Source organism: Nicotiana attenuata, unplaced genomic scaffold (assembly GCF_001879085.1).
Source record: "Nicotiana attenuata strain UT unplaced genomic scaffold, NIATTr2, whole genome shotgun sequence".
Classification (NCBI taxonomy): Eukaryota; Viridiplantae; Streptophyta; class Magnoliopsida; order Solanales; family Solanaceae; genus Nicotiana; species Nicotiana attenuata.
Window position 1 is genome coordinate 8,844 of NW_017672096.1, and position 17,673 is coordinate 26,516.

General features: G+C 35.3%; 1 protein-coding gene across 1 annotated transcript; it reads left to right on the top strand.

Annotated features, from left to right (window-relative positions):
• Nucleotides 1-1,127: 1,127 nt before the first annotated feature.
• On the top strand, nt 1,128-3,775 carry LOC109211777. The gene has a single exon (XM_019375349.1). It carries the CDS (start codon nt 1,533-1,535, stop codon nt 3,507-3,509), a length of 1,977 nt encoding a protein of 658 aa, XP_019230894.1. The 5' UTR covers nt 1,128-1,532; the 3' UTR covers nt 3,510-3,775.
• Nucleotides 3,776-17,673: the final 13,898 nt, after the last annotated feature.

The following is a 17,673-nucleotide window of genomic DNA, read 5'->3' on the forward strand; positions in this document are numbered from 1 at the left end:
TAATTTGACAGTGGCCCAATCTTGGTGGCCTGATTAAGCTCAAGTCAATTTTATTTTATTTCTTTTGATTTTTGTTCATTTATATATTCTTTTGAAATTTGTTAAATGCAAAATTAAAAGTAAAAACCCCAAATTAATTCCAAGATGACACTAATTCCTAATTCAAAAGTAAAATAAGACAAATTAAAAGTATAAATGCAAAAGAACAATTTTTGTTATTTTCTTCTTTACTAATTAATTCTAAAATGTGAAATTAGAACCTAAAACAAATGCGGAATGTATTTTTTATATTTTCCATATGAATTAAAATGCACAAATAAAAATGCAACAATTACCAAAGAACGCCACAAAATTCGCAAGAATTTATAAAATACTAGAAAAATTGTTTTTTGTTTGAAATTTTGGGAATTACTGCTTAGGGCAAAAATCACCTGCTCACATTGGGGAAGTGATACTTAGCTCGAAGAATTTTAGCCCAGAGATAATTGGGATTGCATGATATCGCAAAGCTAAGCTAGACAAGTGAGCAATTATTTTTCCTTTTCTTCTAATTATAGGAGTTCTCTTTTTATAGAGTTCTACGAGAAAAAATTTATTTCTTTAATAATAAGATTAAGTCAGACCAGCAAGTCATGAATAATAGGAAATTAAAAATGTACCTAGCTTTAAGCTCTCGCATGTGACTTTTTGTCTTATGACGTGGCATGATAATTGATGGAGTGTTTTTTCCTTTCTCCTGCTTCCACCTCGTCTCTTGTATGCTCCTCAATTCATCTTACATAATATTCTCGACCATCAAGAAAAGTGACTATCTATCGTTTTATACACAATATCTTAAACGGCAAAAAAGATCTTACTCATTCAAAATACTCCTTGATGGTTTTTTATGTAAGACTCTCGCAGTCCAAGAGAACTGATATATTCAATCCTGAATACTCTAAATTCTTTTAACGTAACATTCTCGGCCTCTCAAAAGAATTAATTATCTATTTTTTTATATGTAATAATTTTATACGGTAAAGAAATCTTTCCCAAAATGATCCATGTCAAATGAGAAATTAAAAAAGATCCATCAAACGTATTTTTTCTCAGCAACAGGGGAACAAAGATCACAAAAAAACCCTTCACAAATTTCATCATTTGAGACAGGAAAACCACGGCTTGAAACAAAGAAGATCAACAGTATGAAATTGAAGGAAACCACATATAAAAAGGGGCAAAGAGGCGCAAAACCTTAGAAACATTTCAAAACTCACGAACTCCCAAACAACAAAGGTAGTTGCATGTTTGACATGAGTCAAAGAGTCGAAGTTCCACATAAGTCAGTCACTTTCCTCTCTCTCTATGTTCTTTTTGTCTTTCCCCGCAACCACCACTGATCGTATTCTGAAACAGAAGCAAACAGTGATGGAGAAATCAAGAATGTGAGGAAAGTATGTGTCAGAAACCCAACTGACCCACTTAGAGAGAACCTTCGATTTCTCCGAGAGAGAGACCAAACACTTTTAGCACTGTTTCTTCTTCCGACAACCATGAATCCTAGCAAAGTTGAAGCAGAAGATCTATTCCACCATCACTTGGACCCGCAACATCACCAAATCTTGGATCAATCTCAGCCGTCTATTCTTCACCAGGACGATGAAGAACCGTTCTTTTCTGATATCGGTTTTTTCCGCGACGAAGATGACGACGCTGCTAGTCATAGTTCCTCCGACCCCGATCAACATCAGCTAATTCAGTCGTCGCTACCTCAATTGGAACATCAAAACGGTATCATTTCTGAAAACCCTAACCCTAACCCTAATTTAGGTTTGGGAAAGTCCGGCGATAAAAATAAGGCGGAGAAACGCCACCGGCATACGGCGGGTGCATCGGCGGCGGCGTATATAAGCCCGGAACCCCACATTTCATCTCAATTCTACACATTTAACAAGGAATCGCATGCCTTGATGATACGCTGCCTCCTTGAGGGTCGCGTCGCCACGCCGGAGGAAATCCGATCTGTCACGCCGGCGTCGGTGCTCCAGAGCTGGCGCCTGGTGTGGAAGGACCGGAATGAGGACACGGCGTACCTTACGGCCTGGAAGCGGATACAGGACAAGCTCGTCGTGAGTATCGACCCCGTGAATGGTAATGAATTACTGTGTTTCAAGAATAATTCGAGTCAATTTGTTTCCCATGTTGATCAATGGCATGATATAGTCACAAGCTTTCACCGTGACGCTGATTTAAAACACTTAGGTCTCAAAGACACTATAGAAAAAATCAAGCAGGTTTGGACTGTAGGTGCTAAATTTTATGGCATACCTGAGAGTTATATTAGGGTCTGTGTTGAGGTGTGCCCCGTGTGCTCTGAGTCTGCGCCACGTACTAAGAGGCGTAGGTTCGAGTATACTGAATCATTCGATGTACCAGCAAAGGAAGTGCCAGTTAGATTACAGCAATTAGCTGCCAAGTATAAAGTGGTGTTGTGTATTAGACAGAAATATATAAGGTATAAGCCATTTATGGCTGAGGTTAAAGATTACGCGTGTCATCGAGCAGGAGAGCCTGCATCCTCGAAGAAATCGAGGATTTTAAAGAGGGAGCCTTACGCGTCAAAAAGGTGTGGGTGTGGGTTTCGTATCAGGGCGATAGTTCCAATATCGAATTATAATGAGAAGGATAAGACATTTGTCTATCAGGAGGAAGGGACAGCAGTCTTTAAGTTGTATGCGGTGCACTCGGGGCATGAACCTGGCCCTTTGGATGGGAATGCGAGGATAATGCATCGAGTTGTTGGGCATAAAGGAGGGTTCTTGATGGATCAGGAAACAGTGTATGGGATGGGTGATGAAGCAGAAAATGAAGACTTTGGGTTCCTTGGGAAGGATGGTGGAGATCTGCAACATTCGATTTTGCAGCAAATGCAGGAAGCAAGGAATGAGATTGGGCTACTTGAGGGCCAGATCGGGAAAGTTCCTCATGAGTTATTGTGCTCGGTATCTCGTGAATTGTTTGATTTTGTGAATAAGCTTAGGAATGTGAGAGAATATGGATCAAAGTCAGTTGGATTGCTCTCAGATAAGCCGATCTCGGATGATCTCTTGGTTGGGCAAAATGATTTGGCGGATTGGGGCGCTCATCATCATCATCATCGCATTTATGAGGATGGTAAGGATGCAGAGCTCATCGAGGAAGATGAAGACAGCTTCGGGAGGACACTTGGGGAGGTTGCATCTTGGGATCAGATAAGGTCAGGTTGTAGGAACGAGAAGGATCTACTGGGTGAGTCTTGTAAATCAGAGAAACCATTGGAATGCAATGAGTTTGATCAGAAGCGCATTCTTGAGTGTGGGAATTCTAAACTGACCAAGCCCTTAAGGCATGATGAGAGTATAGATACAGATGTAGGTTTCGTTGTAGAGAACTTCTACCCAGAGAACCCTAAATGGTTTGATTCGCCCTGTGAACTGGACTCCGGCACAGATTGTGGTGACAGCGGATTCAAGCCTGGGGAGATTGTTTAGAGATCTTACAGCTGGTGACCCACTCTAACTTAATTCTGAGTCTTCTGTTCCATTTTTCATACTATAATGTTAGAAGTGGGTTGTATATTTGTGTAAACAAAAGGTTGAAACATCTGGCAACCTCTTTGTTGTCTTTGCTGTTGTAATTCTGTAAAGTACAGCCTATGGGCTTCTTTGCACATACATTAGATAGTGATTTGACTTGTCATAAATTTTCAAAACTTCAACTTCGTTTTTCATATCTGAGTTAGTCGTCACCTTTATTATCTTGCATTTATAGTATATACTGCTGCTCTATTGATTTTATTGCTGAGATGCATATAGCAGATAATTACTGAATTGTGCTGCTTTTTTGTCATTGTAATTATTGCAAAACTATTTCTATATGCAGTCTATTATAGAAAAACTGGAGTTCTATAAAAACATACTACTAAACCATTGTGCATATATCTGTAGCGTTGCAGAATGGTGTTAAACAAATTTTGGAAAGTTCCGAAAGGGAAAGAGTGTCACTTAAATCCGAAAAGAGTAATATCTAACTAATACTGTAGATAACAGGAGACTTGTTCCACAATAACATTTGGCTTCAAGAAGCATTACCTTCTTTGTTCATTCTTCGTATAACTCATTGAACCGAAAGTCACATTTGGCCTTCGATTGTGCTAAAACCGAAAGTAGACTACTTATTCCTTAACTGACATACTTATCTTTAAAACACGGTATACAACTTTTGATTTCTTTGCAAACTATTGATGGTTAAGTAAAGAATAAGGACGGTTATAATTTGAATTTCCAAATAACAAGCAAGATTGGGTAAATCTGTCTCTGTTAGCTGTATTAATTTGGGATTGAAATGGTCTCTTTGGAAAAATCTTCTCGTGTGTATTAAAGAATGCACTCACAAGCGTTATAAATATTTATGTGTTTCCATAAGCAATTGGTAGGTAGCATTTGAAGAAAAAGCGCAGAAGACATAAGTTGGAGTTGCCTCAAAGATCTGTGCTTCAAACCTAGAGAATCATAATGGAACATCCTGTGCCGTCCCATAGTAAAATCAGTTGTGGCTGATACCTTCTTATCTTTTCCTCCTTCCACAACTAGAGCTCGGACATTGACAAAATTGTTTTGAGAATGTGGCAAAAAGTTCTAGTTTTTATTTACTTGTTTTTTTCCTTTTTGATGAAGGTGGCAAAAGCTTCTAGTTGGAGGTGGCAATTTGGAACTCTAACTATTGTCGATATGGTATTACCTTAGTGTTGATGTACGAATAATGGCTTATTTCTATGGCTTCTGAGTGAGATTGGACGGAGATACATGAAATGATTCTATGGTTTGAAAATTATCATGTAGATAGATATCCTTAGTAACTCAACAAGCTAATCAACTTATCTTGATGTAGGAAAAGAATAAAGAAGACAAGGAAATCAATCTAGCTTATTCAGGTTTGTTTTGGTCAATGTCTAGTTTGACCTGTTGGCTCTAAAATCTAAGTCCTATTTCAGAAACAAGGAAAATTTGGAGAAAATAAGACTGTTTTAATGTTCATTTGGTTCATATGGTTGCGTATCCTGATCCCATATATCTTACTTATGTGTTATGACACAATAATAACAGGTATGTGCAACCTCGTTGATATTTTGAGAATCAATAAATGAGTCCAATTTAAGTAAGAACTCTTTTTTGAAAGATAAGTCTCAATCTAAGTGCAGAGTATTTAGAATTTTGTCTGCTAATTTGAATTCAATTGTTATCAATGAAGAGACCTGCTTTGACTGTGTGTACTAAAATCACCAGGATTTTTCTCGGAAAGTTTTGGCAAAATTAAATGTTGGTAATCTTTAAATTTTACGCACATTTTTGGAATTTCTATTAAGTCATTAATAATACTAATGACCAAATCTATGAATTGTATCAATCTGTGAATATTTGATTTGTCAAACAACTATAATGAGTTGTGATGGTGTCATTGAGATTCTTGTTCCACTGGGGCTAGAGAGAATTTTGTTGGTTGCTTGTAATAAAAATCCTTTCCAGTCATCTCTTGAGTTAGTTCAGATTTGCTGTTGTTGAAAATGGAAACAACAGATCTACCTATTAAAATTGTATTTGCTTAAGAAAAACACAATTCAATGTGTTCATACTATTGAGCATAAGTTGCTACGTTTAGCTTTGAGTTCTGAAAGCAGTCATGAGGAGAGAACCTCTTAAGCTAGCAGCAAACGTTGGAAAAGGTGTGAAGGTTTATTATTGAAGAACTAGTTCATGACGATTATCTTGATATGGACATGTAATTGAGGAATAGAAATCTCACAGGAACTTGTCATTGTCCATTATTTTCAGTTCAACTATAAATGTTGTCCTCACATATATATGTAATGGTTTCTTATTTCCTTTTACTTGTCTGTAGTATCTGAGAATGAAAATAATGGGCAAAAGGCAATTGAAGTTCATTTAAGATTCCTTAGGATGTGTTTTGACAGCTCCCTTGCGTACAAACAGCTTATGGAAGTTTATCTCTCATTACATTGCTTTCCTTTTTCTTTTCTATTTGAATTGTCAGAATAACTACTGTTTGGTCATAGAAGAATGCATTTGTATGTCTAAAGAAAGCTGATGTCTGCTCGTGCTGCTTTAGGGATAAAATTCACTTCTTGATTGTTATTTTCCCTTTAGCAGACCTTGTTACCTGTGAGGTGTTTCCCCACTTATCAGTAATTTTATTAATCCTGCTCCACATAACAACATATGACATACCTAATGAAGGCTAAAGTTAAGATGCGCATACATGTCCTCTTGGCATAAACATAAGGAAAGGCTTATTAACCATTAACCTATTGGAGCTTCTTTGGATCACAATGCCCTTCATCAACAAGTATTTGTATCTTCTGTAAGTCTTAAAAGTACTTGTGATGTGGTTGACAAGTTTAACTGTTAACTCATGAAACTAGAACCAAAATAAATCTTTCTCCCTGCTTTCTCAAAAAAAATGTTTCTCTTTTTTTTTTCTTTCGAGTTATGGCTCGTCCTGTTTATTAGGTTTTCCATGTGTCTAAAAATCTAATTTACCTTTTAAAAAGAATTCATGTGTCTAGTTGGGTAGGTTTTGTTAACCTAAGCCTAGAATAAATAGCCCATTATGGATCTTGGAAATTGGACAAACTAGTTTTTCTGGTTCTGGGTTATTTTGAGGAAAGTATAAGATGTTCAATGAGTCTCATATGGAAGCCGGCACAAACGGACTGCAAGAACATCGATTGCACAATGTTGGCAGACTGCTATTTTGAAGAATACAAGCTTTTGACATGTTGCTTGGGTGGCGTGAAGCTTTTGGTGAGTAAATTTTAAGTTTCATTATGTTAATTATATGCAGATAATGCTCTTTATGTTTTCATTTAACATACTGCTGCTTGTTCCTCTTTTACATTTGCTTTTATTTGCTTCCTTTGTTTTTTTGGGGGTGAGAATTTACACAATGGAGAATGATCTTTGTAACTCGATCGATGTTTCTTATGCTGTTGTTTGCGGATGTTCATTAGTGAAGTGCAGAGGATGGTTTTCTTTTCCCAAAGAACGAAAACAATGCTTTCATTGTCTTCTGGATTTTGGGTGCATAGTACCTTATCCTTTTTTGTCTTCTTCTGCATTAGAAAGAAGGCAGATTCTGCAGAAAATAATTCCAGTTTATTTGTTGAGTGAACTGCTTGGCTTTCCTTTGTAAGTGTTCTGCTGTGATTCTTCAAATCCATTTGTTAAGTTTCTGCATTTTGCTCTCTCATTTCATTTTGAAAGAAAGTTTGCAGGTCAAGTGGAGAAGATTTTATAGCCCTATGCTTTCTCTTGTATAAAATTTTACTCTTGGGACTGGCAAAATCAGAAGCGTGGGATTGATTCTTTAAATGTCTTTGGGATGAAAAATTCCCCTTTGACCAATCCTTCTGATTATGTGACTTGGTCCAGTTCTCCCCTCGAAAGCCAGAAAGGCACCATTCTTATTGAATCTTTAAACCCCCAAAGTACCTCAACTATTTTGTGAGATTTAAATTTCAGTTATGTCAGCATGCGTGTATGAAAAATTAAAATGTAATTGCAGTTGGATGCTTCTTTTTTTCTCTTTTATGTGTTAATATGGGATGTGAATTGTAAAATCCAAGCTTTACGAGGAATTGGTTATGTTGTGTCAAAAACAAGTAAGCTATAGGAACTTGTCAACACGCTAATCTCTGTTTTTTATGTGATGTTTTTAAATTCACTATTCTCATGTTTGGTCTGGCTAACTCAAAACTCAGTTTGATGTGGCATTTGGACTGCCATCTTTCTAACCCCAAAAGTTTTGTATGCTTTTCATGGAAATAAAATTTCATTGGTAGATTTACCTCTAGTTATTACAACTTGTGTGTCCGAGCTTGCATCTTTTGAACCTGTGAAATGTTTTGCCTGCAATCTGGGCCCCGGCCGTGAAAGTCATGTGTTCCCCCACCCCCTTTCCCCCGCCGGCCCCCCCTCCTTTTTTCTTTTGCCCCTCTGGTTCCTCAGATTGGTGGCACCTTAGGTTATATTGAGGTACTAACAACCCAGTCAATTGATCCATGTGAAGAAGTGTAGTGGAATTCCAACTAATTGTCGAAGCCATCTCAACTTTATTCCACTTTAGCTCAGTCAAAGGTCACATGGTCTTCAATGTTCGTGACGAGAGCATCAATATTGAGTGCCTCCTTACTCAACTTGGGACCTTGAGGAGATGGGAATGAGCAAGTTCTCTTCCTATGCATAATTTCTGTTGCAGTTTACCGAAGTTTCACTATTCTGTGGTTCTCCGGTTTACATGTGTACAGGTCCTGGTATGGCAGTTTTAGAAGACTCTTTGATGGAGGAAAAGCAGAAGCGGTCGACATTGGCGAGCCATTTTGAGAAGACTGTCTAACAGTAGCTGTTGGATTGAAGTGTCAAAAGTTGATTATTATGAGGTCATTCTGTTACAAATGATGTCAGTTGAAACCACCTGGATAGCGTAGAGTTGGTAGTTCAATTAATATATAAACATGAGTGCTCAAGGGGTGAGTAAAATCTGGGTTTGCAACCTATATTGTTGCTTGAGTTTTTGAATATGTAATTGCAGTCATATTTCTTTTGGACTGCTGTCACAAAGCTTCGTTAAGTATGGTGCGAGTCATGATTGGTTATAGTTATTTTGCTATGGTACAAAGCACAAACGTTTACTTCTGCTGCGCTAACTAGAACGTTTTTGGTATCTGGTGTAGTTGCAATTTTCTCCTTGATTATTTTTGTGCAGCAAAATAGAACTGAGAGGTCTACGATCGATCTTCTGTTGCCCACTTTCAGCTTACGTTGTTTCTTATGCTTATTGTTTTAGCATCTATCATATGGCTGGAGTAGCTCTTTTGGTTTGTTAGGATTCGGTCTTAATGAGAACTAAAGTATTAAAAGGAAAGGAAAAACAGAACTTATACGGATGCCACTGGGAAGGAGAAATACGAATGAAGATAAAAGCTTTTTTTTCAGTATGGTGTTGTATATTGTCTCTTTTTGTCGTTTCGTCTTCTTGAGCCGAGGGTCTTTCGGAGACAGCCTCTCCATCCCATCGGGGTAGAGGTAAGGTTTACGTACACACTACCCTTTCCAGACCCTACTTGTAGGACTATACTGGGTCGTTGTTGTTGTTTTTTTTCAGTATGGTGTTGTAAAAGGGCAAAATTTCCCTTCTTCCTAAATAGTAAAACCTCCTTCCCCCTCCAATCCTGCCCCCTCCTCTAAGGAATGTGGCATTTTGGGGTGTGAGGTCAATTTATTAACTATTTGTTTTTTTTTATAAAAACGATTTACATATTTAGAAATTACTCAATGAATAAAGGTAGTCAAAATCAAAGTAACTTTGCAGTTTAAAATATTCAGCAAGGGTTTGAATAAATCTAATAACAGAAAATCATTTCGTTCTTCAAATTGTTATAGTGCACTATACAGGGAGTGCCTAGAAACATGAATTGAGATATATAACCAAATCTTTTAAGAAGGAAACGATGTTGTAACAATTTTTTTTTTGTGTGCGCGCGCGTGTATATAATTTTCCATAGACGAGTTATGATACTCTGATTTAGCTCGAAAAACTGGATTGCTTTGAATGTCAAAAAGACAATTCAAACTACATTTAAGAACACTGCATACGTTCAAAACTAAATATGTGAAAAGATATCTTCAGTTTTTAAAATTAGATTTTGTTATTCTTTTTTGTCCTTCTAATCGGTGGTCATAGTGAAAGGATTTTGAAGTATCAAGAATAATTTATGGCTATATGTTGTCATCAAATCGTGCTTTGAAGAATCACAATAGGCATTATTTCGGTTTCATCTGTAGCTTTTTAACGGGTAAAACAACAACAACAACGACCCAATATGTTTTTAATGAGCAAAACATCATATGAAATTGATTGAAAATGAAGAATATGGTTGCGAAAATTATGGAGGGATCTACGCTATTTGTAAATGGTATCTCAAAGCTAAAATTAATATTGGTGATCTTTATTATCTAATAATGAATGGACAGACTTTTTTCAAATTGCTTGCATATGTGATTGTAGCGTTTTAATCTATACACCTCTACTACTTCACTAACTCTTCGTATTCAATTCTAGGTATGAGATAGTAACTTTTTTCACTAAACCTTAAGGGGTCGTTTGGTATGCGGGATAAGGTAGATAAGGTGTGAGATTAAATTTATACCATGTTTGGTTGACGGTATAAATTTATAGTCAACCAAACATGGTATAAATTTATAGTCAACCAAACATGATATAAATTTAATCACAGTCTTACTACAGGATATCTCACTTATCCCATTAAACTTGGGATTATATTATCCCGTCTCCCATGTGAGATAAATTAGTCTATGGATTATAATCCCAGGATTATCTCTCGGGATAATTTAGTACGCGTACCAAACGGCCCCTAAGAAACTCTTTTGCTAGTGGCCCTATTAGTACAAATACTTGATTTTTTTAAAAGGCAAAATATAAAATTGCCCGGTCAGTCGAAAATAATTGAATTTGCTAGGAAAAAAGTATTTACAATATATATATAGAGTGTACACACACACANACACACACACAACACAACACCACACACACACACACACACACATATATATATATATATATATATATATATATATATATATATATATATATATATATATATATATATATATATATATATATATATATATATATATATATGTATTATTGACAATTATTTCTGGGAACGGCTAAGCATATACATTTCTAATTCTTAAAAAAAACGAGAAATTGAATCAGACCATACAACAACGTCAAACCATACCTAGGTAAAAAAAAGCATACTCCTCACCTATGAATTGATTTACCTATTCAGTGACTTAAGCAGTTTGTTGTACCAAAATGGGACAAGTGAGAAATAGAATAAAGGGTTTATGGCCCAAAATTTTATATATATACATACATATATATATATANTATTGCATGTACTATTCTGGTTTGTAGCAGACATGCTTCAATTTTATTTGATCCAAGGTCTACGTACTCCTATGTGTCATCTTATTTTGCACCGTATCTGGTCATGCCTAGTGATTCTTTGAGTGCTCCTGTTTATGTGTCTACACCGGTGGGTAATTCTATTGTGGTAGATCGAGTCCATCGTTCGTGTATAGTTGTGATTGGAGGTCTTGAGACTCGTGTAGATTTGCTTCTTCTGGACATGGTTGATTTCGATGTCATATTGGGGATGGACTGGTTATCACCTTACCACGCTATCTTGGACTTTCATGCCAAGATTGTGACCTTAGCCTTGCCGGTTTTACCTCGTATATATATTAAAGCAATAAAGTTACCATATATATTGAAATTATGGTTAAGCCAAGTGGCAAGCATTTAAAAAGCCACTTGGCAATATTAAAGAGAGTTTGTAGGAATATTGTCAAATAATTAAGGAGAGTTTGTAGGGATAAGAAAAAATAGTTTAAGAACTATATATGCAATCCCATTTACTAAATTAAATCTTTTATTATTCAATTCTGTTTTGAATCTTATATGGCAATATTAAATTCAATTTTATTATAGATCTTTAATTATTTCTATTCCGTTTAGGCTCCTTCATTACAATGGATATTATCAATTAAAAGGGGGGTTGAGATAGATTTTGACTCTTATATGACAGAAGTTTGATTTATCTTGAAGACAGTATCTTGCAAGTATGTAACTTTTTTAAATTGGTATTTGATTAACCATATATATCTATTAGAATTTATCCAACGTTAAATACAAATAACTTTATTTTTTAGATTAAATAATAACATCATGTTGATTGTGAGGCGAAATCACGATTAAAGAAATTATTTTTATCGCAAAAAATCAAGTAGCTATGTGATTTTATTTATTCAAATGAATTAAACTTAAATCGATCATATATATAAATAACGATAAATAGAAAACTTGATTTTAGCATATACTATTATTACTTCTACTACTACTACTACTAATAATAATAACAATAATAATAATAATAATAATAATAATAACAACAACAACAACATATCTTCTGTCTATTTATATGTTACACCAAATTAATTCAAATCATATCCAAGATTTTAAATTGAAAATAAAATAAATTAAATTTTATCCAAGCTTTTGAATAAGCAAAGAAAACTCCAAGGACGAAAAAAAAAAACTTTAAAATTTTGGTGAAATGTAAAGTATGAGCATATGCACTTCTATTTTTAATCAATTATTATATTAAACACCAAATAAAATGATTATATAAAAGTTTTATAGTAGGAAATATAATATAAAAAGGAAAAATAGAGAGTGTAAGTTTAATACTTTGAATTAAGTTTAAAATAAAATGCCTATATTAAATAAATAATACTAAAAATATTATTGACAAATTTAGACAATAACCTGAGAAGTAGAATAAAAGAATAAAACCAAATAAAAAATTTATTACAAGAAAAAAACTAAATTCATCTATAATATATTATAATGGGAGTAGCAGACACGATATGGATAATTTTAAGTTATGGTAATGCAACAACATGGACAAAAAATCAAAAAAAAAAATTATAGTNCTAAAAGTCATTGGACATGCAGTTTGATTCTCTTGCTCAATTAGCATTCAGTTTTTAGAATCGAAATGTGTGATGGATGTAGTGTGGATTAAATAATTTTAAAGTTATTTTCAAAAAAAAGAGAATGGTCATGGGCAAGTCACTACTAAAAAATCAGGTTTTAGCGACGGACAAATTCTGTAGCTAAATAGAAAAATCCGTCGCTAATCTCATTTAGCGACGGATTAGCAACGGATTATCATAAAATTCTGCTAGCTACGAGCGTTTTAGCGATTGATTAGCGACGACGTTCTTAGCTAATTGTAATTTTTTTTTTGTAGTGAGTAATTTGATTCGATCAATAATAAAGTAACTCCAAAATATAATGAATGTACATAAGAACAAGAGGAATTGATACCAAGCTACACATCAATGTATTTTGTGGGAATAATATTTTAAAGTATGAAGCTACTTAGACATCGGCTGAGTTAAATATTAATTGCGTCACTTTACTGTTGATTGTCAATAAATCATCATAAATGTATATATTAGTTTGTCTTTTCAACATCAAAACACTAAGGGGTCATTTGGTATGAGGTATTAAAAAAAATAATGCAAACATTAGCTTTGTGTATTACTAATCCTTTATTTGGTACTATATTTTTTTAACATATGTATAACTAATACAAATATTAATTATATATCATATTTGGTATTATCCTATGTATAACTAATGCATAGCAAACCATGATATTAGCAATGCAAGAATTTTATACTTGCATAAATATGGTTAAAGACATAATTGTCCCTCCAAATACTTTGTATATTTTATATTGTGATATTTTAATTATTGTTTTGTTTAGCGTTCTACTATAATCAAAACAATATTATATTTAATACTACATTTGATTTTGAATTCATTCAAAGTATAAACTGAATTTTTTTTATTTGTTAAAACCTACCCATTTTTGTAATAATTTGTATGTTGTTTTATATGTCATAGCAATTAATTTTTCTTCTCTTTTAATTCCAATATTTCAGTTAGTTTTCTATTTTAATTTTGCTCTCCCGTAAAAGAAGTTGGCTTTAGAGAGAGTAAAGAATGTGGAGGGTAATAAAATTGTTGCAATAAAAATAGTGTACAAAGTTAAAGAATTTGAAGGGTATTTTTGTAAACAATTAATTTTTTTAAAAAAAATTATGCAATGATTTAGTATACCAAACCAACAATGAAAAAATAATGTCAGCAGTACAAATACACTATATTCAGTACTATTCTTATACTTCCTATCAAACGAACCTAAAGGTAATAAATTGTGTGATTTAGGTTGGTAGAAGTTGATGTTGTTGTGAGAGGTAATTATGTTGGGATAATAATAGAATATATTTTTTTATAATTTAAATTAAGATATTAATAAATATTTTTTTAGTTAGTACTCCATGTAATATTACTCCATAAACGTGGGGTTTATAATATTTGAGTTTCTGCCAATAGTTATTCATTTATATATATAAAATTTTATGGGATTACAATAGTATCTGCACAACGTGCGGGTACTAATACTAGTATCCATTAAAGCAGTTTGATTTTAATAGGATACGTGAGGAATCCAAGTAAAACAAAAAATCGTCATTATGAATTGGAGGCTTACCTTGGCTGTTTTCATTCAAACACAAACTGAATCCTGAACAACTAACCAAAGAAGGTGTAACGACCCGACCAGTCGTTTTGAGCTCTAGCACTCCGTTCAGCCTAAGGCCGTGAGCAACTTCATTTCAGGTATTATGACTTGTGCGCGTGGTCGGAACTGAATTTCGGGAAGTCCAGAGTTGATTTGGAAAGAGAATTCTCATTTCGGAAGCTTAAAGTTGAAAAAATAAACTAGGATTGGAATTTTGAATAAACGACCTCAGAATCGGGATCTGAAGGTTCCAGCGGGTTCGTATGATGATTTCGGACGTGGGCGTATGCCCGGATCGGGTTTTGGATAACCCGGGAGCATTTTGGCGTCTATGGTGGAAGTTAGCATTTTAGAAGAAATTTCATAAGTTTGGCTTGAAGTGCATTTCAGTGTTATCGATGTCCGTTTTGGATTTCGAGACTGTGAATAGCTCCGTATGGTGATTTTGGAGTTGGGAGCGCGATCGGAAGTGAATTCGGAGGTCCGTAGGTTATTTTGGAGTCATTTGGCTAAAGATAGAAATTTGAAGGTTTTGAGTAGTTTGACCGGAAGTGGACTTTTTGATATCGGGGTCGGAATCCGATTCAGGAAGTTGCAATAGGTCCGTAATGTCGAATATGACTTGTATGCAAAATTTGAGGTCAATCGGTTGTGATTTGATAGGTTTAAACATCGGAAGTAGAAGCTTGAAATTTCGAAGTTCATAAAGCTTGAATCGGGGTGTAATTCATGATTTTAGCGTTGTTTGATGCGATTTGAGGCCTCGAGCAAGTCCGTAATGTATTTTAGGATTGGTTGGTATGTTTGGTTTGGGTTCCGGGGGCCCCGGGTGGATTTCGGGTGGTTAATGGATCGAAATTTAGATTTGTGGACAGCTGAAGGAATCTGGTTGCTGGTATTTTCGCTTCTGCGGTGGGTTGGCCGCAGAAGCGGCACCGCAGAAGCGGACAGGGAGCCGCAGAGGCGAGTTTTGATCCAAGGCTTGAGGACCGCAGATGCGGTCAAAGTTCCGCAGAAGTGGGACCGCATCTGCGGGTGGCAAGTCGAAGAAGCGAGAAAGGGGTGGCTCAGGAAAGACCGCAGATGCGGCATTTTAACCGCACCTGCGGAACCGCAGAAGCGGCCAAGGAACCGCAGGAGCGGAAACAGCTGGAGCAGTGAGGTCTTTTAAGTTCGGGGTTGAGTTCATTTCAACCCCATTTTTCTTCCATTGGAGTCGATGGGGAGCAGCTTTGAGGTGCCATTTTCATCACTTGTCAAGAGGTGAGTAATTTATGCTAGCTTTGAGTTAAATATCAAGTTTATACATGGGTTTAGGCAAGAAAATTATGGAAAATTTAGGTTTTGGTGGAAAACCTAGAAATTGGCATTTCTTGGAATTTGGCCACGATATTGAGTATGGAATTTAGTGAAAATTATATATTTGAGTTCCTAAGGTCATGGGTAATCTTTATCTTCAAAAAAATTCGGATTCCGGGCACGTGGGCCCGAGGGCGTTTTGGTCAACTTTTCGATCGGAGTTAGGAATTGCTATAAATTAGTTTGTAATGAATATTTGAGTATAAATTAATGGATTTGCGTAACCGTTGGCTATGGATTGTCGGTTATGGGTCTTCGGAGCGAGGTGAGTCTCCTTTCTAACCTTGTGAGAGGGAATTTTCCCCATTGGTGAAATAATTGATTATGTGCTCCTATTTGTGGGGGCTACGTACGCACGAGGTGACGAGAGTCCGTGCGTAGCTACTATTATGCTATTGTCCGGGTAGTTAGGACCCAAAAGCATGCTATACTTGAATTATTTACGAACCTATTGATAGTTTGAACTGCTTAAACTACATCGAATCAGTAAACGAATTTCTAAAAAGGGTTTAAACTTCATTTTTCCTAAATTAATAAAGAGAATTAGCTTTCCTTTGAATAATTGCCCCATGTTGGCTTATTGACTGAATGTCTCTATGTGTTTATTTTGGAACGGGCCGAACGCCTCGGCAGATTAAATATATGCATCAATAGGCGCGCCGTCGACCCTTGGCAAGTGCACAGTTTATTTCTGTTGGATCGGGCCATCGCCTCGGTGTGATTTGCGCATGCTATATTGTTACTTGAGAACTGTAAATGTGAAAATTGCCCTTCGTGGCTTGATACCAATTCAGAAGATAACAAAGAGTAAACCTTGAAAATTCTTGATTATTTGTTGAAGGCGTTTATCTGTTTTCTGGCTTTGTGAATTAGAACTGCTATATAAATCCATGATTTCCTCACATTTTTAGTATATTGTCAATTGACCTCTAGTGAGCGTCGAAGTTGACCATCTCGTCTCTACTTCTTCGAGATTAGGCGGGATACTCATTGAGTACACGTTGTTTACGTACTCATACTACACTTCTGTGCATTTTTGTTGCACAGATATATTTATTTCTAGCAGCCACCGGCCGTAGCAGCGCGGGATGATTTGGGGCTAGGTGAATTGCACTATTCGAGGCGGCCCGCAGCTAGTATAGCCTTCGTCAGTATATTTTATTTGTTTCCTGTCCATTATATTCCGGACGGATGTTGTATTTTATTTCCTTATCAGTAGATGCTCATGCACTTGTGACACCGGGTTCTGGGACGGTCTGAATATTGTATTGACTACTTATCAATTAAATTAGATTTGAGATTATATTCTTTAAAATTGCTAAATTTGAAGGAAAATCATAGATTTCAGAAGTATTAAAATGAGAATCTGATTAAGTAAATTGGTTGGCTTGCCCGACAGCAGTGTCCGGCGCCATCACGACCCTTAGTGGATTTTGGGTCGTGACAGAAGGCTTACACCAAGATTTGTTAATGAATAAATCACAATTTCATTGAAAGGCTAACATCTTTTAAATTCTCATTCTTCTCAAGTTACGTACATTATAGAACAAGTACACATGGAGATCAACTGAGCAATTGTAAGAATTCAATCAATTGTCTTTTACAAACTTCAAGTCTCGTCTTAAAAGCTCGACAACCTCGACAAGTCTCGAAGTAGGGGGCATTTATAAGCATGTAAATTTTATTGGAATTAGATCCGTAAAATAATTTGGACTATATTTTAAATTCAAGTTATATTAGTTCAAATAAATTTATTGGCTAATATAGTTGGATTAATTATAGAATTTTTACCTCCTATAGCAAAGGTTAACACCTTATTTATTTTAAATAAATACCATTTAAAAAAATTATATTCTATAGATACCTTTTAATGTTTATAGCAAAATATCTAATTTTGGTTACCTCCTACTCCTAAGCCACTAAATACGCTATTCAGTTACAATATTTTCTTTCTCTCTCTACTTTGATACAACTTTTACCTCAGATTTCTCATAAAGAGCTCTCCAATTCCTTCACCCAACATCGCCATTCTTCTT